Source organism: Centropristis striata, chromosome 16 (genome assembly GCF_030273125.1).
Source record: "Centropristis striata isolate RG_2023a ecotype Rhode Island chromosome 16, C.striata_1.0, whole genome shotgun sequence".
Classification (NCBI taxonomy): domain Eukaryota; kingdom Metazoa; phylum Chordata; class Actinopteri; order Perciformes; family Serranidae; genus Centropristis; species Centropristis striata.
The window spans coordinates 29527853-29552522 of record NC_081532.1 but is presented as its reverse complement, the minus strand read 5'-3'; the positions used below and the strand labels follow the sequence as shown (position 1 = coordinate 29552522).

The 24670-nt window shown below is 42.4% G+C and overlaps 1 protein-coding gene across 1 annotated transcript; it reads left to right on the top strand.

Moving 5' to 3' along the window:
* The first annotated feature begins 1430 nt into the window (after window positions 1-1430).
* btbd7 (BTB (POZ) domain containing 7) lies at window positions 1431-24519 on the top strand. The gene is made up of 11 exons (XM_059353044.1): window positions 1431-1749; window positions 8876-9103; window positions 10922-12055; window positions 17405-17613; window positions 18165-18240; window positions 18675-18835; window positions 18951-19094; window positions 19568-19757; window positions 20260-20438; window positions 20676-21080; window positions 21217-24519. Exons 2-11 carry the CDS (start codon window positions 9022-9024, stop codon window positions 21979-21981), a joined length of 3345 nt encoding a protein of 1114 aa, XP_059209027.1. The 5' UTR covers window positions 1431-1749; window positions 8876-9021; the 3' UTR covers window positions 21982-24519.
* The last annotated feature ends 151 nt before the right edge of the window (window positions 24520-24670 follow it).

Here is a 24670-nt window from a genome sequence, read left to right as displayed (position 1 = left end):
TGTAAAATGAACTGCATAAAAAAACTCTATATGATAGGGATTCGACATTGAAAGGAGCTATTGACAATAATTATTTTTAAGATGGAGCCAATAATTCTTCAAAACTTAATATAACTATCAAGTTCTTAACTTGTGATTCCATTAGATAGTGGGTATTTTCTGATTATTAATTATTTAGAATGGGGGGGGGGGGGGGGCTTTCAATAACTGCATAAAAATAGTATAAATCATCATCTTTATCATCCTATTATCTTTGATAATGTACCACAGTTTAAACACAGGGTCACTTAATCCACTGAATTAATGACCCAAAATTAGCCAGATTAGAATACATTTAAATGTAAATGCTTAAGATCCTTAATTATTGATGTAAGAACAGGCTGATGGGCATAAACAACATGTATGACTTTTCGTGGGGCATACATGTGTCACATTCAGGTGGGATTTCTTTTTGGTTTTTTGTCTACTAAATTATTCAATGTCATTCTGAAGACTCTCGGGCATTTGAATGTAGTCTATAAATTATATGGATTCTGTTTATAGCAAAACTGCAAAAATGACCTTGGAGTCCATAAAATATGATTAAAAAGAAAAACTATAGCCCAATATACAGTATGTGCCAAGGAGATTTTGGCATACATCTTATGTATTGTGTCGCCCTCTACAGGAGGCGAAAAGAACTTCAATCAGATATCATTACAATAGATATGATACAAATTCAGTCAGATGCATAAAGTAGATGGATTAGATTATTTTAAGATTTTAAATATTATTATTATCATTATACTCCAAAGATACAAGTTAATGAATAATAATAATAATAATAATAATAATAATAATAATAACAACAATAATAAGAGAGAAATGCATTATGTTTCATTGAGGAATTACATTTTTATTCAACTACATCTAAATTCAGACCACTTCCAAATATACTCCGAGTGGTTATTTAGGCCTCGACCAAATTACTGACGTAAATAGACGCAAATGAAGGTTGATAAAATATGATCATCCTCACTGCCACGAACAAGCCACTAGAGGGCGCTGGTAAACGTGTTATTGCACAAGCTGCCTGGCGTACTGACGGGCCTCTTGACCAGTCGGCGTACAGCATTGAGAATCCATCAAGCTAAGCAAAATACAGGAAATTAGGTTATTTTGCTGTCAAAATAAAATGCGCGACATCGGCGCAGAGCATGCTTACTTTATCTAATGACGAATATTCTCCTGTTTTGCCAACATCTCTTTGTTGAAATCACCATTCAAGGCATAATATGTAACATGTTATTGAAACGGCCTTTATCTGACATATATTTTATTGTTCAAATACGAAATTGTAAATTCCGTATTTTTATTTTGAAAGTCCTAACAGGAAGCGATGTTTCTTAATCTGGCTGCCTTGAAGCGGTTAGCGTTGGGATAGGCCATAACAACCACCCAACAAGGCGTTGTGCTACTATGGGGAAATACCGAACCGAACCGAGAATAAAAACGGTTCTGGTTTAGTTTTCAGTCGAGGTAAATGGTTGGAAATTCGCCGGGAAGTCGATGCAAGTGGAAATAATCGCATATGAGGGATCAAATGTAGACGTTGACGTCGAGCCGTGCGTAATGAGCAGAGTTGGAAAAAGAAGGTGTTGAGCTGCATTTTTTCTCTCTCTCTGCCAGGGACAACTTGGGTCGGAGTACTGTCTAAACTACGAGCTGATACGAAGCAAAAATAATGCCAACAAAGCTCTCCACTTTCCGGTAAATATGTTTGAATGCTCTCTTTTCAACAGTTGCATCGCATCCTGCTCGGAGTAAATTGCTGTTTCCGAGAGGTAAAGTCAAAGCGACACAGCAGATAGCTTCCCCTAGCCTCTTAGGATATGCTACTAATTACAGGGCTGTGCTGAATAGGACTCCTCTCGCCAGGCTGTCGCGAAATATTTAAACAGAACTTCCCATTTTTATCAGCTGAGACAAACAACCTACTTGGTTTTTGCTCCTATGTGCACTTTTAACCAAAGCTTCCGCTGAGCAGCGATAGCCCACCAGTAGCCCAAAGAGCAACAATAGCTCCGCGTAAACGTAAGGCTAACAAAGCCACTGCAAATGATTGATTTCTTTATACACTGGGTATAGAGAGAAGCACTTTATTCCATTTCTGTGAGGATGGATCGATGGAACAGTTCGGGTTGAATGTGGATTTTAACTTTTGCGGATCAACCTACATGTTGCTGTTTATTGCCTCTGTGTCAGTAGTTGTTGATAGGTTGTGCTATGGCAACAATATGGCCTGTCATATATTGCAATATAGCATAATTGTGAATATTTTTTTTTTATTGAAATATCAAGTAATATAATTTGCAGTGGTTAATTATAACCTGTATGTTAAGAAGTCAGTAATATGCATCCTGCCCTGTTCACAGTTTCTGTTTTTATTTGCCTAACTTACCCAAATAATCTTTTTTTGTATTGTTATCCCAACGGATTACTCTAAAATGTTTATAATATATGTTAGTACCACCATCTATATAAGTGGTGAGGAGCCATATGCACTCTGATAATCCTGTGGTAATCTCACTGAAATTGTGGTGAGACTCAGCATTCTGCACAACCTGCCTTCCACTGAAAGACAAGACAAAGACTGTGTATCTGTCATTTAATTTGAAAAAGGTGCATTTACTGCGCTCTTCAGCATTCATGCTTGTCATTTCACCAGGTTAAGTGTTTGTGTCGGTGCTCCAGGGTAGTATAATGACATGTAATTATTGTTATTGGAGTTACATGCTCAGAAGTCCATGACTGGCATGAAAGGCAGTGAGCTTGCAAGTACTTGCCACAGAGTATCTGAAAGAGCTGGACTTTGGCCTGAATGTTGTTTACCCTGGCCTATTGGATGGAGAACTCAACAAGGAGCATTGACAACTTACTTAAAATAAGCACTTATTGTTTCCTGGGCTGCCATTCATTCTGTGGAGGTTGACTGCCAGGCTGTGTTTGTATAGTCATTAGTGCGTGCACACTTAACATTTCTTTATTAAAACGATGGCTCTGTTTGGTTGTTTTGCAAGCGGCCGTAGAGCATGTCATTCATCCACTCAGCTTTAAAAGAAAAGAACTTGTTGATGCTGATGGAATATGTGTGTAGCCACATTCTGTTTGTTTATGGTGGCCTCCAGAGCAAAATAATTATAATCAGCTGACAACATAGTCAGTGAAATGCTAAATATGCAGCACTACAGTTCATGTTGTTGGTTGACGGGCTAATCCAGAGGCTGCCCACCATGAGTCATCATTGTGGAGACTTTTGTTTCCTCTGTCTGTCTCTGTCATTTCAGTGTGTTGCTGTTTCTAGCCTGTTCTGATTCCTGTAGTTTCCTGTAGCTCTCCTGGCAGAGTCTGTAATCAGTCGAATGGCCTGATTAACTGTTGTACTGATTGACCTGATTGGCAAAAACACTGCAGAGGTAAGCAGTCTGCACTGCCACCGAATTTTGTCTTTCAAGCTATCATTTCAGACAAAATACGACATCATTCTTATTGTAGAGGGCATAATTTATTCTGTTGTCTGAATCTGCACATTTTGCTGTGAGATGTATACAGACGCATAAATACAGTGGAGGTCACTTAGTCAGAAAGTTCTGGTTTCTGCTCTCTGCTCTTTTGCTTATTCTGTCCCTTTTAGAGCACCTCTGATTGTATCAAATATCCAAAGAGTCAAACAGTCTATAATTACTGTCTGAAGCGGTATTTTTCTCCAGCTTGTTTAGCAAAGCACATAATGTCCAGGTATCCACACAGGTCATTTAACAGCTTTTGTGCCAGCAAATGATTTTCTTTACATCCACAGGGTTGGGGGGTACGGAATACAAGTATCATTAATTACGTTTGTTAAAATACCAAAATATGAGTAACTGTAACAGTCTAAGTTGGTGATATTCTGAATACAGTCTCTGTGTTTTAAAATGGATAATTTACCTCTGCAAACATTGATAATGTTTTCGGTTTGGTTTGTCTGTTTCTCACCAGGATAATGGAAAAACGACTGGCTCGATTTTCATGAAACTTGGTGGAAATGTGTTGCATGGGCCAAAGAAGAACCTTATTTTTCACTGAGATATGGCATGGCCTTGGTGGAGTTCTATGTTTTCTGAGTGTCCTTTTGTTAAACAATTCATATGAGATATGCATTTCCCATATACTGATTCCTTTTCCTTTTTTGAATGGTACCTGCAACACAATTATGGCAGTGGAGACGTGACACTGTCCGGAATGTGTGTTTTTCATTGAAATATAAGACGAATTTGAGTTCAGCAAGAATATTTTGAAGTATTCCAAAACCAATCCAAATTATTTAGAATATTTTACTTGATTTGAGTAATCTAATTTTATTCTGGGGAATGTATTCAGTGATCTGTAGGGTAATATGTTTTCAATTTTTCCCTCCCAACACTGTCCATGTAAACTTATTATAAACTGAAATTATAACACAGCATGAGCCGACATAATGAGATTGTATTTTTATTTTTAATTGGACAAGGCCTGCTTCTTTTGTTTTCGCTTTTGTGAGTGGAGAATGTAAATTATCTGCACCTTTTCTGGGATCAGCGTGACAGGACTTCATGAGATAATAACATGCTAGCAATAGACTAATAAAAAAAATCCCTGTTGAAGAAATTATATTGAGGAGCTGTGTATTTGAGAGCTTTGACACATTTAGAGCACTTTGCAGCTACTGTGTAATTTTAGACAGGAAAGTGTTTGGGGGAGTGTATTTCAGTGTTTCTACAGTTGCTGCCCTTTCATTCAGGCCTGTCTGCAACACTGACGCAGTGATTGCTCCTCTTCAGAAGATTAGGGCCTGTGTCATTGAGACTAACAAAGATTACTGTCAAAAGATGGTGATTTCATCATTTCATTCATTGTATTCACAGTGGGACCAATAGATAACACAGCATGAAGGTGTTTTTGTGCCACTTGAGCAAAGGAGTGTGAGTCTGTTGATTCAGAATCTGTTACAGTTACCAAAAATATACATTTCCCAATCATCTGCTACACTGCACAAGTATTTCTTCACATCACTTTTGATTGTTGAAGTCTTGTCATGCCGTCCCAGCTTCATTACAGCTGTCACTTTCCAAATGCTGCCTGAGTGCTGGATAAGGGGACGACCTGTAAAAATAATAAGATGTCCTGCTTTGAAGCAATAAGACTGTGAAATTCGGGGTTGCAGACAGGAAAGGAGATGTAGATACCTCCCCGCTTCCTTTTTCTCCAGCCATGATGAGGAAATCCACATCAATGATTGATTAAGTGCCTTGACTGTCATTTGAATAATACATCGGTTCTGTTCTCGTGCCAAGCAGTTTTGTATGGTAATGTTCTTTGGGAGGCCGGGGTTCTCTCTTTTAAAACCTCTGCGAGTGGCTGATTTAAATAAAATAAAATGATCCGAGTGATTGTGGCAAGGTGAGCAGTTTGAAAGGCTGCGTATGTCTGTGTGTATGTGGAGAGAGATAGGTGGGGGCAGGGAGTGTCTCCTGTCACCTCTCATTAGGGACATATAGTCCAGCTCGGCCAGGGTCAGCCTCCCCCTCCTCGTCTGTGGCACTGCCCTCCTCTGCTCCCAGCCTGCGCACAACAGAGCAGCACACTGTTTCAGTCTAAACTGCAGGAAAGTGTCTTAATGTTCGACATCAGAGAGATTATGGCAGAGATGCTTCTTATTGAACAGTGTGAGTCAGGTCTCAAGGAAATAGCTGCTGTCCTAAATTATGCTTTTAGAATTCTGCACTGCAGCTGAAGTTAAATTTGGTTCACTCATTTGAATGAGTTAAAGCTGTGAGTCTGCCTAGCTGGGACTCAGTATATTGTTCAATTGATGTGTTGGTTGCTGTGCTTTATTCTGCCTCTGCTGTGCTCCTTTGAGGACCCCCACCCTCCCACCTCCTTTTGTAAACAAGACAGTATATATCTCAAGGGCTTCCTCCTCTCCTCTACATATTCAAATTCAATTTCTAATTTTGTCTAAATGAATTCCCTGTGAAGATGGGGCTTATTTAAAGCAGTCTAATGAAATAAAGATCAACCAACATTTTTATTGGAGTGTTGGAGTGTGACTGCTTGGTGACTATTTGTGTGTGGAGTAAGAGGCTGAGGTTTTCCATTGAACCCTTGGGAGGCTGCGGAGTGCTGCTCTACAGGGGCAGACACAATGATTTATTGGTATGTTAGGCAGGAAAAACTAGCAGGCTGAGATAAAACAGATCTCCCATCACACTCCAGTTCTTCGTCTAGTTCTGCATAAAAGAGAGACATGTATGTATATATAAATATATATATGACTGTTTTTATATTGAGTTATTTAAAGGTCAAGAGCAATGAGAATTACATTTCCAAGTCTCTAAATAATGTTTATAATGGCACATTTGGGCATGTTTTTGCAAAGATACCCAAAATGTAAGTGCCATGGAAAGTTAAGAAGCTGTCCCTCTGGTTTGGAAAATAATGAAAATAATCTTGATCTCTAATGTAGTTGCTGGTAGAATCGAAGCAACATATACTCGGTTTGTAATTAATAGCCTGATGGGTTCAGGGTATGGTTAATTAATGAGGTGCCCTGTTTTCTGTTAGATCGTAGCCAGTGACAGTACAAAGGAGAGAGCAGAAAAGTTAGTGGGAGTGCCTGCACTGGTGCCACGGCTGGAAAGAATAGGCCGAGGGAAAATGGCTGTATGGAGTTTTTTTCCCAGTAGCTCCCCCGGTTGCGCAGCATTTTCTGTCTTAAAATAATGTTTGTGTGATTGAACAATAGAAATGAATTTCTAAGGGACGTTAAGCTTTTAGAATCTTTGGGGAAAAGGTGCCCTTTAGTGTGTGTGAGTGCAGTGGGGTTTACATGAAAAAGCAATACTAGGTCATATGGCATGTCTTGGTTAAAAGTATGCCCATTTAACACTTGTCCCATTGTTACCATGCACTGCATTCAGCAGCACACTCTCCCATCACATGCACAGATAACTGCCAGCATCCCATCAAATAGGAATTCAGTAAAAAATTACAACACAGTGCATTCTCCATCACGTGTGCAGCCCACGTTACTGCCAACATTACTGCACTGTCTGAGCCAAAGCACTACACGCTTTCATGTAAGTTTAACTAGAGTGAACATATTTTACACTTTTTATGGCATTTCAGTTAACCACCAGATAGTAGTCGAAAGCAGAGGACACCATTTATAACTTTTTAACACTCTATGTAGAATGTTGTGAGATTGGGCATGTGAATTTATTGTAATGAAGAAAGGAATTACAGTCATGGATAAAATTATTAGACCACCCTTGTTTTCTTCACTTTATTGTTCATTTTAATGCCTGGTACAACTAAAGGCACATTTATTTGGACAAATATAATGATAACAACAAAAATAGCTCATAAGAGTTTCATTTAAGAGCTGATATCAAGACATTTTCCTTGGTTTTCTTGATAATGATTTTGGTTGTTATCAAGAAATTTAGAATCAAGAAATTCTTATTTTTTTCCCATGACTGTATATCTTCCTTTTAATTCCCATGGAAGTTTTCCACCTTGAATATTCCCACAGTTTTGCAACCCTATGTGTTAATCATTTAATAACAATGGCTCCGTTCAAGTGTCATGTTAGTTGTCACAACGAGCCAGCATGCATTATACCAGGACCCTGAAACTAAAGTAGATAAATTGAATTCATCCACCGGTCAGTTAATTATTTACACCTTTGCTTTTTTCTACTGTAACCTGTTAAAATGTGAAATTGTTAATGGACAAAATAACTAGACAGTAATATCTGTTTTTGACTTATCCACTTAATGAAATTCCTGACACATCAAGGTATTTCATACCAGTGTTGCAAAAATCATATCTAAATCCAATATGTTCAAGCACAACTAATAATGGGAAAGCTAATACTTTATAAATGGCATGGCAAAATCTCTGCCTGAAGGCACATTTGTATCCTCTCATATGGTATTTTGTCATCTTGACCTGCCATGTCACAGAATGCATCATGGTTGCATTCACACGACATTTCCCATTAACACCGCTGTGAAAGGCTGAAAAGAATTTCACTGAGCCACCACAAGTCATCGCCGCTATTATACAGTGTTTATTCTAGCTGCACTGACATGAACTGAATAAAGATTCAAAGTTTGAAAACTAGCTTTAAAATATTTCAATAGTAATAAATTGAGAATGTAATACTAAGCTGCTTGGCTCTAATTGATGACCTTGGTCAATAGGCACAGAAATTGCAGTGTAATTATACTCTGTGTGGATATATACACACTGAAGAGAAAAAACATCCAAATTATTCATTTGGCTACATATGTTTATTTAAACTGCCAAAGTGGACAAGATGGGCAAAGACAGAATGGGTTGTACCTTCCTCTGGAAATCACATCTGCATTAGATTTGTTGTTGACTGCCAGTCAGAGTTTCCTGAGGGCCCAGCAGAGGAAGTCTCTGTTAACCTAAGTCACTGTTGAAGATTATAGATAGAAGCCTGAACAGACAGTCTTCAGATGGAGACTCTGGGGGGAAAAAGCCTCCTCATCACAATTTTTTAGCATTTCAGGCCTGTTAAATCACCAAGGCAGCTATGATTCATGATTGCTTGATTGATGATTGATTAATTCATGAGTGTGACAGATAGTAATAGATGTCCCTCTGTTCAGCATCCTTAACACTGATGCCCCAGGCCATTCATTATGTCTGACAGAGTCAAAACTCATCATGTTGCAATCCCTGTGAGATGTTAGTCAGCAATATTTTAAAAAATAAAACACCCACTCTTTGACTTAAACCTCTCTCTTTTGGTTCTTTCTGTCCTCTTTCATCTTTCTCCCTCCAGGTATGGCAGCCTGGGCCCGGGGCTCTGAGGACACTTCAGAGGATCCGTGCCTGACCCGCAACTGAGGATTGAGAGGAATACGTTGTCTGAGCAGAATGACTCAGCAAGAGGGGAGACCCCCAAAAAGCAAGTGAAGAGAAGTGAGGATGGGTGCCAATGGATCCAGCTATCCACACTCATGCTCCCCGCGCATTGGGGGAAATGCACAGGCACAGCAGACTTTTATAGGTATGTATCTGTGGTTTAATTAAGAGCGTCGTGATCGGTTGCACAGTTAGCACAAATTCAGCTGATAGATGATTCTGTATTTGCAGTCAGCGAATAAAAAAAAGAAAAAAAGAATCTGTTAGGCTAACTGTTAGTGAAAAACATGATTTTCCCACTCTCTTCTGAAGTGTTAAAAATGTACTCCTGAACCCACTTTGGCAGTGTGCACCCATGCTACAAACACACAGCGGGGGGTCTAGCATGGCCAAACTCGCACTTTAGATTACATTAACCCGCTTCCATGACAACTAATGGTGCAAGAGGTGAATATATTTGTTCATGAGAGCTCTCGAACTGGGCTATTGACTCATACAAAGAAATGCATGAAAAAAACAATGCGTCTACTTCTCCATGCCATATGGATTTTATGAAGTATTATGAGAGGCAAATAAGCAGCGAAACTTGTGTCCAATGTGGGTGGTTGGCCAAAATCACATTAACTATTCTGCTGTCAGAGTTTAAGAGTAACTTCCACTAAAAAAAGAAGAAAAAACAGCTTTGCAGTGTTGCTCTGCTTAGCTTTGTTGTTACTATGTGCTTGTGTTGTGATTATGATAAGGCTGCTGGCTATCACACCAGACCAGTGTCATGATTTTTGTCCCTGTGGCCAGCTATAGGCTGCTTGTTAGACTGTCACATTTTTCTACTGAATGACATGACAGCTACAGTCTGAGACCTTTTGCTTTTGTTCCCATTTCAGCAGTGTTGATGCTGCTGTCGGAGAACATTGTTGTACGACAGCTTTCTTATTTCTGTCTGTTAGTTTGTGCCTGCATGCACTAAAAAGGAGTCTGGCATATAGGTTGTATAGCTTGTGTGTGTGATATTTGCAGCAGAGGTGTATGAGGTCTCTTTGTATTTCTTATATTTAAGCAGCATTTTTGACTGGTTGTATGAGAGATCACTGTTTATTATGAGGCATGTTAGGGATGTAATTGATACTCCTAAAGCAACCAACTCTTTTGTTATTGTCCTCAAATCTTCCCTGCAGCCCTCAGTCCCGGAGGTTTTATAGACCTGCTTCAGAGATTAATTTAAATAAATCTATCCTTAACAAAAATCATTATTTATTTCACTTTCTATGTGACTTTGGCTCTGGTGAAATGCCTGAAGAGTGGAAGTAATGTTTGAGGAGCCATATTATTTCTTTAGCCTCTGAGACCACTGAGTTCACTCTGAGCTCTATAGTGGCTCGTTGAGTTGGCCTGGCCACAGATGATTCACAGTGTTAGAATGATTACTATTTGGGTCACACTGATGGATAGTGAGAGAAGGGCAGGAAGAGAGGATCTCCTTGGCAGAGCTTCCTTTGACGTACGAGTCCTGTCTCTCAAGCCAAAGATGACTGCTATTTAGTGTAATTGATTGGCTGAAGTATCCGAATGGACCGAAGTTCATTGAGAAGTACAAAGCAGGACAAAGTCTTCTTTGAGATAATTGGTTCTCAGTCTGAGATGAACCATAGTTTAGTCTACAATAAACCAAAATAAAGGGATTCTGTTTTTTTTCTGTTGTTGAACCAGATCCAAATGCTTTGGTAGCTGGGTCAGGGTAGTGTGTGTTTGGCCTGACGGAGCTGGCCACACCACAGGGGTGCTAGAGACAGATTGTGTTTCTAGCAGTCTGGCCTCAAGAGTGAACTAGTGTGGGGTTATGAAATGAATGCCTCACCAGATCTCCTGAAGAAGCTGTTTCTTGCCGTATATCCAGTTTATGTTGATTGTGTCAACACAATCTACAATTCTTATGAAGCTAACCTGCACTATGTGTTGATTCCAGGGACCTCGTCCTACTCTCAGCAGGGATATGGCTGGGAGTCTAAGCTCTACAGCCTGGAACACGGCCATGAGCGGCCCACAGACAGGAAAAAGAAGAGCCTCGGACTGGCGACCCTCAAACGGAGGTTCATCAAAAGGAGGAAGTCCAGCCGTTCAGCAGATCATGCGCGGCAGATGCGAGAGCTTTTGTCAGGATGGGACGTCCGTGACACAAATGCCCTGGTGGAGGAATATGAGGGCACAGCATCGCTCAAGGAGCTGAGTTTCCAGGCCAGCCTGGCACGTGCAGAGGCACCCAGCTTGCAGCGGGATCTGGCTGCCCTCTACCAGCATAAGTACTGCACTGATGTGGACCTCATCTTCCAAGGTACTTGCTTCCCAGCTCACCGGGCCATCCTGGCTGCCCGCTGCCCTTTTTTCAAGACCCTCCTGTCATCATCACCTGGCTATGGAGCAGAGGTTCTTATGGACATTGAGACAGCTGGCATTGATGTGCCCATGTTCTCTGCCCTACTTCACTACCTGTACACTGGGGAGTTTGGGGTGGGCGGGGCGGAGGATACCAGGCTGCAGAACGTGGATGTACTCGTGCAACTCAGTGAGGAGTTTGGCACACCCAACTCCCTGGAGGCTGATATGAAGGGCCTGTTTGACTACATGTGTTACTACGACGCTCTGCTCAGCTTCTCCTCAGACTCTGAGATGATAGAGAGCTGTAATGAGCGAGGTGCTGTGGCTGCAGCACCAACAGTTAGCTCAGGAGGCCCCGGGACCCCAGACGAGGACCTTAGGGCTCATAAAGCTATCCTCTCAGCACGTTCTCCTTTCTTTAGGAACCTTTTGCAGAGGCGCATACGCACAGGAGAGGAAATGACAGAGCGCACATTGCAGACGCCCACCCGCATAGTGCTGGATGAGTCCATCATCCCACGGAAATACGTGCAGGTTATTCTCCACTGCATGTACACAGATGTGGTGGAGCTCGGGCTGGTGCTGCGGGGCAGCCCCTCAGCGGGCAGCCTTGGCGAGGTGCAAGCCCTGGTGTCCGGGGGCCGTGGAGCCAGCACACGCACCGAGGAGGCCATGGAGCTGTACCATATTGCTCTGTTCTTGGAGTTCAGTATGCTGGCTCAAGGTAAGTCAAAAGCACACAATGCACATGCACACAAATCAACAGTATGTGACAAGATAAAAAAAGATCTTTCTCTAGACATGGTTTACAGAATTACACCCACGTTGTCCATACTTAGTAGTGCTTGTGAATTTGGCTGTGCAATATGACCTTATATTTACATAAAGATGTTTTATCAGATGGACCTTTAACCGTAAATGTATTTACATCAGTATTGATGTAATTCTTATCTCATGGTGTCTCACTTATATTGAAGTGAAGTGTAACTTTAAGATACTGGGCTGTTGGTTGCACCTCTGTCTTGCTGTTTTTAAGCTTTTGTCATTTTATATATATATATATATATATATATATAATATTTTTATTGTCATATGGGGAAATTTAGAACGATAAGAGATTCATAATGTTTCAAAAAATACAATACATTTGTTTAATGGACTAGCTGTACTTTTGAGCATCGTCTGCTTTCAGTTTGATTTATTTTTTATTTTTTATGTCACTGACTCCATGAGTCTCAGTACTAGCTTGTTTTAGAACAAGCTAGTACTGATTGTTTTAGACAATGATAATGTAGTTGAATAGTCTATACCATGAATTTCAAGGTTAATTTGTCAGTCCAGACTGTCTTAACTGTACTCTCTCTCTGAATTCAATAAGAGGAGTTGGATTTGGTCACAGCTGGCTGGATTTTTTTTGTGAATTAATGTGTCATAAGACTGCAGCTCACTTCAATAGAATAGCTCCCTCCATGCATTTATATGTGTCTCACACTCATTGTATCAAAATTACACCCTTTAGTTAAAATTGCATAATGCATATGTTGGCATATGTGCCGACCAGCCTAGTGTTAAACAGCTTGGCTGACTGTGAAGGGTGTTGGAGCTGCGGCTGCCAGTAACAGATTGATACAGGCTGAAGGGTTTGTCTGTGTCTCCAGGGGCAGACAGCTAACTGTCTGATACATACAGTGCATCTGAGGCTCTCTCGACACTGGTCGTCTGCTTCGTCACTGGCCTATCTTTACTTGGATGACACTGTCTTTCTGACTCCGGCTGCTGTTTCAGAATGACCCCAGTAACATGCCAAAGGTTACAGCTGTGGTTTGACATGAGCCAGTCACTCTGTCGCTCTCACCATCTCCAGAGTGGCATGTCTGAAACACGCATAGCAAAGCTCCTCTTCAATCAGAATAACCTTTACGATATGCATTACTTGTACTACTTGTACTTGTACTTGTTCTATTTAAAATGCGCACAAAAAGAACTGCATTTGTCCTGCTTGTCAGGTGTATGACTCAACACTGTTCTCATATCCTATCACCATCTTATCTTTCGTAAAGCCACAATGATGGGAATGAATTTGTTAGACACATTAAAGGATTTAAGCATACAGTTTCACTGCCTAATGCTGGGTAATGAAATCAAAACAGTATTATTTTCAATTTAAAGCACTAAGTCACAATAAAAATCAAAATGCACTCTAGATAGTTTTACAGTAAAAGCCTGTCTGAAAGGCTTTCAGTGTAAAGCAGCTAAAGACACACAGCATACTCAGAGGTTCTTCAGTTCAACCTCTGTGTAAGTTACGCTAACACATGGATTTATAAAACTAGTACACAGTATAGATTCATCAGTACACAGATATTGTGCAAAACAGTTCATTTTCTTTACTTGACATTGCAAATGCTGTGATGTGGCTATTAGGCTTGCACTAACTCTGCAATGTATATGCTGAAATCATATTTTGTGCAGCCCCAGTTTGGATGTGTGACTGTTTAAGCTTGATAACAACATGCATCCTGTCAAAAGAGGAAGCAACATAAACAACATAAGACATTCTGGGAACATATTACAATCTACAGTAAACATTAAGGGTGTCATGATTTTAATTACATTTCTTTATATTTGCCTACCCTGCAGATATAGATAATTGAAACTGAACATTTATTACAATTTATTTTTGATTCGGAATTGAAATTGTGTGTGAAAATTGTCTCCCCCTCGTAATATTTTTCAGAAACACAGCATTAGTTGTTGGCAGCTGCTGAGTTGACTATTCATGGAGGAGCCAAGGATCAGTCACCTTTTAAAGACCTATGCAGTGATATCAATAGGGCTGCAGTGTTGTTGTTTTTTGTTTTTTTTTACTTGACCGGTCAGGCAAATGGGTCAGAAATCTACTTGCTTGATTTATACTTGCCCCTATACAAATTATTTAATTTATTAGTGATTATCATAACAACAAAGACTAAACAACCTCATTTTATCTGCCTCTCTTGCAAGTGCCTGATTGGTATTCACATGTGCAACTCTCAACAGAGATGAAGGGAAGAGAGATAGCTCACTCCTTATTTTCTAGCCTGATGTGGCATTTTACTTGCCCCAGGCGATCAGGCAATCTTCATTGTTGAGCCCTGATAGTTGCAATTTGAAGCGCACTATCAGTTCTAGTGATAAGAGATGCTCAAAAAATCCCAAAGTATCTGGACGCTCACATTAAACATTGTCTGATTGAGAGGTAACAGCACAACGCTTATCAGACAAAAATGGTGCCTACAGACCGAATGTATTTTAGTAATACTAGATTCAAAGTGCGTCAGTCGTGCTAGATCTCAATAGCACTGTACGCAACACCATACACACAGCTGGTGAGACACCACCTCCCACCCTTGAGCTCTAGTGTCGCTCTCAGGGTCACTCTGGCAGCTTAAGCCGACAAGCAGCCAAATAGTGTCATCCCCACACACCATCACCTCCTCTTCCTTCCCATCCCCCCTCTCAACAGCCCCTACTCCAGGGTATTTTTATCCCCTCTCCTCCCTCTTCCACAGAACTGCACTGCTCTAATCAGTTCCCATGAAACCTCATGTGGAATGTGGTGAGATGGTTGTGGTTGACCTGGTGTCACTTTATCCAAATCCATTTTCTTTGCCTGTCTTTGCAACTTCCTGTTATTACCCTTTTGGAGGTCTCTATTTTATGCATTTTTCACATTTGAGCACATACGAGCTGCTTATGCAATGATAAGTTTGTCTTTGACCATCCCACCACTTCAGACTCCAGAAGCTGCCAGTCTCTCCATGAGGCAGCAGAGAGGCTTATGTCAGGGGTTTGACATGGTGAGAGTCCTCTCCTCTGTCACACTGTCCTCCCCCTGGAGTGCTCCTCATCTGATCCCCTCTGGCTTCTGAAGGTTTGGCCCACGGAGGTTTTTTGTGTAGCAGTTGAGCTCTCTGTCATTCTTCCTTATTAATTCTCAAGATGTGTATCCCTTTATGACTCCATCTCACTCAAATAGCAACCAATATTAAAAGCCTTATTAATTTTTCAAGTGCACCGCAGAGATGATAGCCAGTTAGTGTAGTTTCAGCATGTGCACTGTGATGCTTCCACTCTCTGCATGCTCACTGGCTGACCAGTGCTGTCAGTGCCCTATGTTGTGTTAGGAGTGTGCTGACTGAAGTCCCAGTCCTTGAGTGATCATCAGACATGATTTACATCCACAGGCTTGTTTACAGGCCATTGAGTGCAGTTGATGATTTAAGTGGCTTTGGAGACTGTGCGCTCCATAAACAAGGAGCTCCAAATAATAACAGCAAGACAAAATGCAAACGTCCTCCAAAGTTAGTGTAGTGGAAAGCTGGCTGTTGCTGCTCCTGCTGTTGTGTTGATATTCTTGTCAGTCGGCTAAGCTCCAGTGAATGTGGTGTACCACCCGTGGAGAGGAGGGGAGGCGGGTTAGTATTAGATATAATGCTGATTCTAATCTCCAGCTCATAATAAAAGTGCTGCGTTTTGAAAGACTGGCTGTCGCTGTGAATTCTAATGGGCTAGCACAGAGCAGAGCTGTTTGCTTTCCTGGGCCACTGGTCCCAAGTGGGGAATTGTCTGCCTTTGTGCATGTGTGTGTGTCTGTGTGTCTGCTTTTCAGAGAGGGCAAAGATACAAAGGTGAAAGACTGACATGAGCAAAAGCACTTTCTAGGAGAATGACAGCACAGGGACGGGCAGTGGAGACGGAGGCACAGATGTTGTGAATCCATTCCCTCTTCCAGTCTGTTTATAGCGGATATAAAAGCCAAAGTGCCTGGGTCCACATTTCAACTTCATCTGTCTTCTTAACGATGCAGGATTTCCACCCTTCGTTTTAAAACACTCCGGGTGTCTGCTTTGCATTTTACTAACTAGCCATTATAACTAAAGATGGCCAAAAGGAGACGAGCATACTAAGTGTGTACGTCCATGCATGTTTGTGCATGTGCATTATAAAAAAGAGAGAGTTGTGCTCGGATGGATATAAAGCTTCAGATTCAAAAGCAAAAGCATCACTGGAGCCATCACTCTTAAGTCTGGTGTCCTGTTTCCCTGAGTGTGTGTTCAAAGTGGTGGTTTGGGGGCGGAAAGGCAGCTTAGATCTTCTGCTTTAAGATAAGCGTTTCCCTGAGGAGTGTTGCTGCTGGCCCAACTATGAGCTGATGGACAGGACGGCCTGGAATGAGGAAGTTGGCAAGCTTGTGTTTTTCTTCAGTGCAGCTCTAACTGGACGTCAGTCAGTCTGGCTTTATCTCCATGGATGTCCGTTTTGTATTAAACGTTATTGATCAGAGAAAGGATGATAATAAGAGCTACTGAAGCTCTGCCGTGTTGGGGTTTGGCATAGATAGCTTGACCGAACCCATCATATGTTAATCTGAGTGGATTTTAGGGGGTTTAATTCTGCCTAAATGGATTCCTCTTAGTATAAGTGTGACTTTGAGTGCCAGCGTAGACTGAATTTTCAAAACTTAGCTCTTCTTTTAAAATGACTAGAGCAGCAGGTACATAATTCCCTAAGCCTTCTTTGGATTTTTAATGCATTTTTGATTTATGCACACAAGTGTGTACACAATTGCAAAGTGTGTGTGTGCCCGTGTACGGGCAGCACATTTCCTCAGGCTGCTGTGTTTACTTATCACGGTTAAGAGGAGGCAGCTTGAGACTGAAACACATCAAGGTATCAAAGGCATTTATGTGGGTTGGTGTGTTACAGAGTTAAACCACTGCCTGCTGTTCTGGTATGTGCTCTGATTTAGGAAACGCAGCAAGGAGGATGTGGGGGCTAGTAGAGGGAGACTCCCTGGGTCAGTGAATACAAGTCAAAACTACTGATGGTCTCGCAGTGGCTGCAGAATTACCACTTGTATTCGAATAATCTTTCAGTTAAATAATTCTCTATTTTCTTTTTGTTAAGTATTATATTGCTGGCTTTAATACTGTACTTGTTATGGAATATGATACATTTGTGCCCATAAAGAGCCTGGATTGAATATCGCGGTGTAAACTGCCTATCTATGTCATTGGCTCTCCCGTTGCAGGCTGTGAGGACATTGTTGTGGAAAGCCTGTCTCTGGACTCGCTCGTCCCCATCCTGAAGTGGAGCTCCCAGCCGTACGGCTCCAAGTGGGTCCACAGGCAGGCCATGCACTTCCTCTGCGAGGAATTCAGTCAGGTTGTCACCTCGGATGTTCTTTACGAGCTCAGCAAGGAGCACCTCCTCTGCGCTATACAGTCTGACTACCTACAGGTAAGAAAACAGAACATCACCTGTCAATCTCTTGTCACCCTGTATGACGTCTCACAGTGTGGAAGATGCATTCTCAGTAATGGGTGCCTGATGTGTTTACAAGGATTGCTTGGTGATAATACAGTAAACACATACACACAAAGTGCATGAACAGTCTCTGGCACTCTCACACGGCACACACACACACTGACGACACTCTCAGGGTCTCCAGAGTTGAGTAACAGCATTCCCTGGAGGGAAATGCCTTCAAACCAAGAACCTAATCAAAGCTGAGCTGTCATCTGCTCTGCCAAGCTACTCGGGCATCAGACCAGATGGTTGAGGTGAAGTGTTGAAATCCAACTACACAAACAAACCAACCAGGCCTGAGCCTTGCTGGGACACCGTCTGAACATATTGCATTTTCACCTTATCCTAATTTAACAGCTTCCTGGTTTTGTTCTTGATGATATCTAACCTTGTCCTAATAATACTTTTGTGTCTTTCTGTCTCCCTGTCCTATATCTCTCTCTCTGTCCCTCTCTTTCTCTGTACCTTGGTCTCATTCACAGGCGAGTGAACAGGACATTCTCAAGTATGTTGTTAAGTGGGGCGAGCAGCAGCTTATTAAGAGGATGGCAGACAGGGGTAAGATAATACACTCTATAATTACCCTCTGAGCAGCCCCCCTAATGGCTTTGAAGAAATTACCCACTTACCACAGCCTCTGAAATACACTTAAAAGCATGACAAAAGGAACCAAACTTTGCCCTAAAAAAAGATGTGGCCTCATAGTGATTGGCCATGTCATTGTGTGCTCTGACCTCATAAGCATTTGTCTTCTGTTGGATTTATGGGCAATGTTTTTTAGTCATCATATTATATGGTCTGGCAGCCTGCTTTAGGAAGCTGAACCACAAAGCAGGCAATGCAATATTTATCCATAATTTGTTAAATTGAACTTGGCTGAACTATGTGAAAAATACCCAGCAGGTTGACTTAAAAGCATTAAAAGCCTAATCATAGTTGCATAAATAGTCACGGTAATATGCTAATGGCTGTTCTTGTCCTCATTTACCCAGAGCCCAACCTGTTGAGTGGCACAGCCCACAGTGTAAACAAGAGGGGAGTGAAAAGAAGAGACCTGGATGTGGAGGAGTTAAAGGACATCCTGTCTCCCCTCCTGCCCTTCATCCGAACTGAGCACATCTTACCTCCCAACAGTGACGTCCTCGCTGACGCGGTTAGTACTCCTTTTCCGCTGTGTGTGTGTGTGTGTGTACGTATGGGTGTGCACCTGAGTCACCGTGACCTTTGTAAACTAAGCACTGATCCACATTCTTCACCCATGTTCACAGCTTAAAAGGGGTTTGATAAGCACCCCTCCTTCAGACATGCTCCCCACAGCTGAGGGTGGGAAAGCCAATGCCTGGTTGCGGCAGAAAAGCGCTGGCATCTATGTGCGCCCCCGCCTCTTCTCTCCTTATGTGGAGGAAGCTAAGGTAAGGCTCATTCACTTCAGATTAATGTGCCTCCAGACAACGCAGGAAGCACTAGATTATTTGTGTCCCCTTATAGCTATCATCAAAGAGAGTAGAGGTTCTGTGAAGAGGACAGCCTAGCCATTAAGTGCCTTGGGAAAATTTGTGGACCTGTTCATAGCTCAGATGTGCTAAAATCATCCATGCCCGGTTGTTGCTCTGCATATTCACCATTTTTAAAAGCTGCCTCCATCATCTTGACTGAAATTCATTTTATGTCCATTTGCAGACTTTTCCTAATAACTTATAGGGCTTCCCAGGGTCATGAATATTTATGAACATTTCCCTAGACCAGAGAGCGTCATTATTAGATGAAGTGTCAATCAAGTGGAACTAATTTGCAAACCCTCTCCGTGCCCTTGAGTTGCACATATGAGTTTTATTTCTTAGAAGTTTTGGTCTAACTTGCCCTCTGTCGTCTACCTGTCCCTCAGTCTGTGCTTGATGAGATGATGGTGGAGCAGACAGACCTGGTGCGTTTACGATTAGTGCGCATGTCCAACGTCCCAGACACTCTCTACATGGTCAACAACGCCGTGCCTCAGTGCTGTCACATGATCAACCACCAGCAGATGGCAAGCAACTCAGCCACAGCTCCATCGGTTGTAGCCAATGAAATTCCAGGTAAGAAGATTGTTGAGGAATTAACAGATGGTAACAGTAACTGGTGCGTGTGTAAGTGAACTGCTCAAGTACAGATGCATCTCAGTAAATTAGAATATCATAGAAAAGTTTATTTACGTCAGTAATTCAATTCAAAAAGTGGAAATAACACATTATATAGATCCATTACACACAGAATGAAACATTTCATGTCTTAATTTCTATAATTTCTTCTAATTATAATGATTATGGCTTACATTCAATGAAGACCTAAAATTCAGTGTTTCAAAATAATTTTAATATTACAAAAGACCCATTTTAAAAAGTATGTTTAATATGGAAATGTTGGCCTCTGAAAACTATGTCCATCTATAAACTTGGTTGGGACTATTTGACTTGAACTACTGGAAATGGACTTTTCCATGATATTCTAAAGTATTGACCTGTACCCTTAAACACGATGCTAGTATAGAAATGTGAAGCATCCATCAATGTATGTGTTTGTATTTTGTGCATCTTTCAGTGCCTCAGCTGTCTGTGGTAAAGGAGATGATCCGGAGGCTCCAGGAACTGAGACACACAGAGCAGGTCCAGAGAGCTTATGCACTCAACTGTGGGGAAGGAGCCACCGTCAGCTACGAGCTGCAGCTGCGGGTCCTGAGGGAGTTTGGTCTGGCGGACGGAGCCACTGAGCTGCTGCAGGTTAGTAGAAAGCAGAGCTTGTCCCAAGGGGCTAGAGGGGGGATGAGATGGCAATGGCTGGGATACGAACAGGAATGGTAAGGCTGAGGACACAGACTGACCTCAGTAATGCCGCAGACACAGACCTGAAACAACCCCAAGCAGATAAATCTTCAGGAAAGTCTTAAAATAGGGGTTTGCTCTGTTTGCAGCACAATGGATATATATTTCTATAGCTCCTGTTTTTGTTTTTTCCAGAACCCGTACAAGTTCTTCCCTGATGAACGGTTTGGAGATGAGAGTCCAATTCTGGCTCTGCGCCAGGTGGGTCGGTGTCGGGTAAACAGCAGCCCAGCCATGGATAGCATGTTCACAGAGCTGGAAGGGGTAGTGGGCTTCCACCCTCCCCTGCCTCCTCCACCTCCCCCATACCACCCCCCCGCCACCCCCAGCCATGCTCAGCTCAAGGGTGCCTGGCGTCCTCGTGTGCCCATGCCAACCCCTACCCGTTCCTTCTCCTACCCCTGCAACCGCACCCTGATCCAGCGCCATGCAGCCGCTAAGCATGGCAGCTCAGACTACTCCTCTGTGCCCAGGCCCCAGCCCCCAGACTGCACCAACCCACAGGCTATGGGCCGAGCTTTGCTTTCAGACCAGCAAGCGGTGAGTGTGCGTGTTACTTCCTAAAGTCCCGCTACGATTTTGTTTATTCAAATGTGGCTTCACAATCTGAACCTGGGATCATGAGATGCTCCTTGGATAGGTAACATCACACATTTGTTTCTGTTTTCCAATGCAGATGAACATGGAGCCTGTTATGAGGGAGTTTATGCCTGACATTGCACTGGGTGTGTCGGTCATGTCCCTGAGGGAGCAGCACATGGCAGAGATGGATAGGGAAGGTCCTCACAGCCCAATGGGCCCCTCAGGCCACCATCTGCCCCATGGGCCCTGCCCTTCTGCCCGCCACGGCCCTGGACACGGCCACTCCTGCAAGAGGCACGCTCCTGAACCCAAGCTGGAGGCTCAAGCCGAGTTCCCCGACCTGTATGACTTCTCCTGCCGACCTGCAACCCCAACCTCCGCTCACCCTCTGCCCTCCTTTGCAGGACCAGACCTCTACAGCCACAGCTGCACCCCCTCCAGCTCTTATCCACCACCCTACATTTCTGACTCTCAGTCCCAGGGTCGCCCGCAGGGACGGACTGCCCCAGACCCACTACGTCTAGATGTCCTCAGTATGACCTCGCAGAGGCATGATGGAGTCCTTGCCAGTCCTTCTGGGGCTCAGCCTAGAATGGGACACATCCCAAGGGGACGATCGAATGAGACTGACCTGACTCATGGTTTAGGCCATTTACGGTCTCCCAGTGGGAACATGGACAGCTATGAGGAGAGACACACAGGAGCTAGAGATGCCCCGGAGGACATGGTTCTAGCTGGAGAATCATTGGGCCCGGGGTCCCTCCAGCAGCCTCACAGGAACAGTGTCAGCGAGGAGATCACCCGAGACCGCAGGTCACCCAGCAAGCCTGACTACCCTTATAAGAAATCTGCACTTTAACCCCAGTTGAGGACCAGGGGTTGAGTTAAGAAAAGGGAAAGCATGATGAGTGGCTGTCCATCACAATGGATGGCAAAGCACTAAATGTGTGCCTGCGTATATGTGTGTGTGTGTTTGAGAGGAGCAGGGGAAAGGGGTGGTCGATGGTTGCTATTTATAGGATCTGTCCTTTTGTCCTACCTCTATCACACTGTGCTATCCATCACACAGTCAGAGTATGGAATGAGTAAGAGCTGTAGGTTAATTGTCAATGCTTGTAATTGATCAAGCTTCTGCTTGGTCCTGCTGGTTTAGAGGATGACTCAGGCTCCACTAGAATGGATTGGTCTCTTGAGTTTGATTGTAAAGAAAGCAGTTAGCTCTGTGCTGTGTGAGCCCTGCATGAGGAGGTCACAACACTAGATGTAGCTCAGTTTTGAACAGATGGTTTAACAAGATTTTATTCATAGGCCCTGTTGTCTCTCGATTATTTTCAGCATAGAATGAGGAGATAGCAGCAGGATAGGAATCTCAATTTACACAAGCTAACAATGGTACACAGTATGGAACAGAGAGTATTGTGATAAAATCATATGTAAATACATCTGGCTGTATTCGTTTCCTCCCATTCCTTGTATTTCCATTTCTTCCTGTAGCATGCCTATAGCAACCCACATGACTATTTCCCCCCCCTGGCCCTGGTTCTGCAGTGCTGATGAGTAATGGGCCAAGGCTTGGTCACACAAAGAAGGAATCGGATCCAACAGGAAGTAGGTCATCAGAGCTCGTCATTCTCCTGTAACCCAGTCTGATAATTGTGTCAGACTTTACCTATCACACGCCTTTGAGTGTCTGGCTTGGAGGCAGAAGCCTGGTGTTTTCAGAGGGGGAACAGGAGCATCGAGAGCAGGTTCATTACTGAGATACAGTGGAAAATATAGGGGTGCCATGGCAACTGACATACAGTGGGGGTTTGTTGGTTTTTCAGCTGAAAAAGGTGTGTGTGAGCGTGTCTGTGTGCGAGGATAACTTTGATACACACAGGTGTTTAGACAATCTCAGTACTGTACACTCCCATCTTTAGTCAGGTCTGTTTGTACATATCAGAGTCAGATGATTTAACCAGAGGCTTTGGCACAGAGTGAGGTGGTCATTGTGCCAGAGCCTCTTGTTCTGTTAAATCCAATAGCATCAAATCTAAAGCCTTAATCAGTGCTTGGAATATTCAGTTTCAGCTACCTTTATTCAATTTAAGTATGATGTCATTATATCGCAACCCCTGTTAAATGCTTATTTGACTGTTCTGTTCACTACGGACACATTAACTGCAGTTTTTCTTGGTGGTTAGAGGTGGATTACACCAAACCCAAATGCTAAAACCATGTATAGACATGAGGCCTCCATCACGCCACCTCATGGGAACTTGTGGACCTGCACAGTCAGTGTTGATACTGTTAAATATACTGTTAAAGAGCCGCAGCAGCTGTAGCTCCAGCACCATGCAAGTACACACATAAAAGCCTGTCACAGCCAACAGCTGGCAAACAACCTCACATACGAGCATCATTGCACTGTAGGAGCCACCTGTCGATTTAGCTGAAGGGAAAAGGAACAAATTAATTTCGAACAAAAAAGGAATCTTATATTGAAGAAAAGTTGGCGATTGCTGGCTCATATCTCCAATGGAAATTGTATATAATGAATTGAGCTCCACATGACAAATTTTCAATGGTTTCTATCACATTTTAGTGGTTGTTGAAGGTTTGAGTTTTTACTGTAGTGGACAACACTGTGTACTTGTCTTTGTCATGAAATCTCACTAAGAATGTGTGGTATAAAACATAAAGATTGTGTCTCAGAAGCTATTTTGTTCCCTAAATGTTCCGCATTAGGGCAGTCTGTTCAATGTTGTAGGTGGTGTGGATAACCATGTTTGTAGAGTTTTTTTTCTCTCTCCTATTTTCCTTTACTTTTGAAGTAACAGGAATATGTAGAGGATCTGACGATGTTAGCTCTCTGCTTAGCAGTGATGAATTTGCCAAGCAGAAAAATCATTTTTCCATCTAGGTTGCTTCATGGGGAAAAAATGCAAAACTCCAGATTCCTCCCCATGTTCATGTTGGGTAGTTGTTTTATTTTCCAGGACAATGTTCCATTGAATAAAAGTCCTTGTTTTGCTCTTTGCTGTAGAGAAGTCAGTGCCTTCCCCCGCCTGCGGCTGGGCTTTTATTGGAGAAGTGACTTTGATGTCTATGCAAGCTCTTTTCTACCAGCTTACCAGCCTGCATCAAATAGTCCTTTGAAATCTCATGTAGCTCGTTTTGTGTACATAGTGTTATTTAGCACCTTTTGAAATTGAACCATCTGAAATGTGTGATTGCTTGTGTTGAATTATAACAGGTACTTTGTACTTGTATGGTATCATAGAAAACATGTTTGTAGATTGATATTAAGTTGCATTTAGTTTCACTGAATCTATTTTTCTACTGTCACCTCAAAAGGTGCATAACAGTGGTCAACTTGGGCATCCTCAAAATAAACTGGTTTGATATTATGGAATTCATTTGATCTCAGTTGGGTTGTTTTGTCCACTAGAAACATGTGAGAACTTTATTTGGAATATTAATCCACATACAATTTATATTTGTTCACATCACTTTTACAAGTCTTAAATGGTCACCAGCAGAAAACCACTTTAACAATTTAAACA

Coding starts and splice junctions, on each gene's coding strand:
- btbd7 (XM_059353044.1), top strand. CDS start 9,022: ATGGGTGCCAATGGATCCAGCTATCCACACTCATGCTCCCCGCGCATT. Junction 17,614..18,164: donor TACAGTCTGACTACCTACAG/GTAAGAAAACAG, acceptor TCTCATTCACAG/GCGAGTGAACAGGACATTCT. Junction 18,836..18,950: donor GTGACGTCCTCGCTGACGCG/GTTAGTACTCCT, acceptor CCATGTTCACAG/CTTAAAAGGGGTTTGATAAG.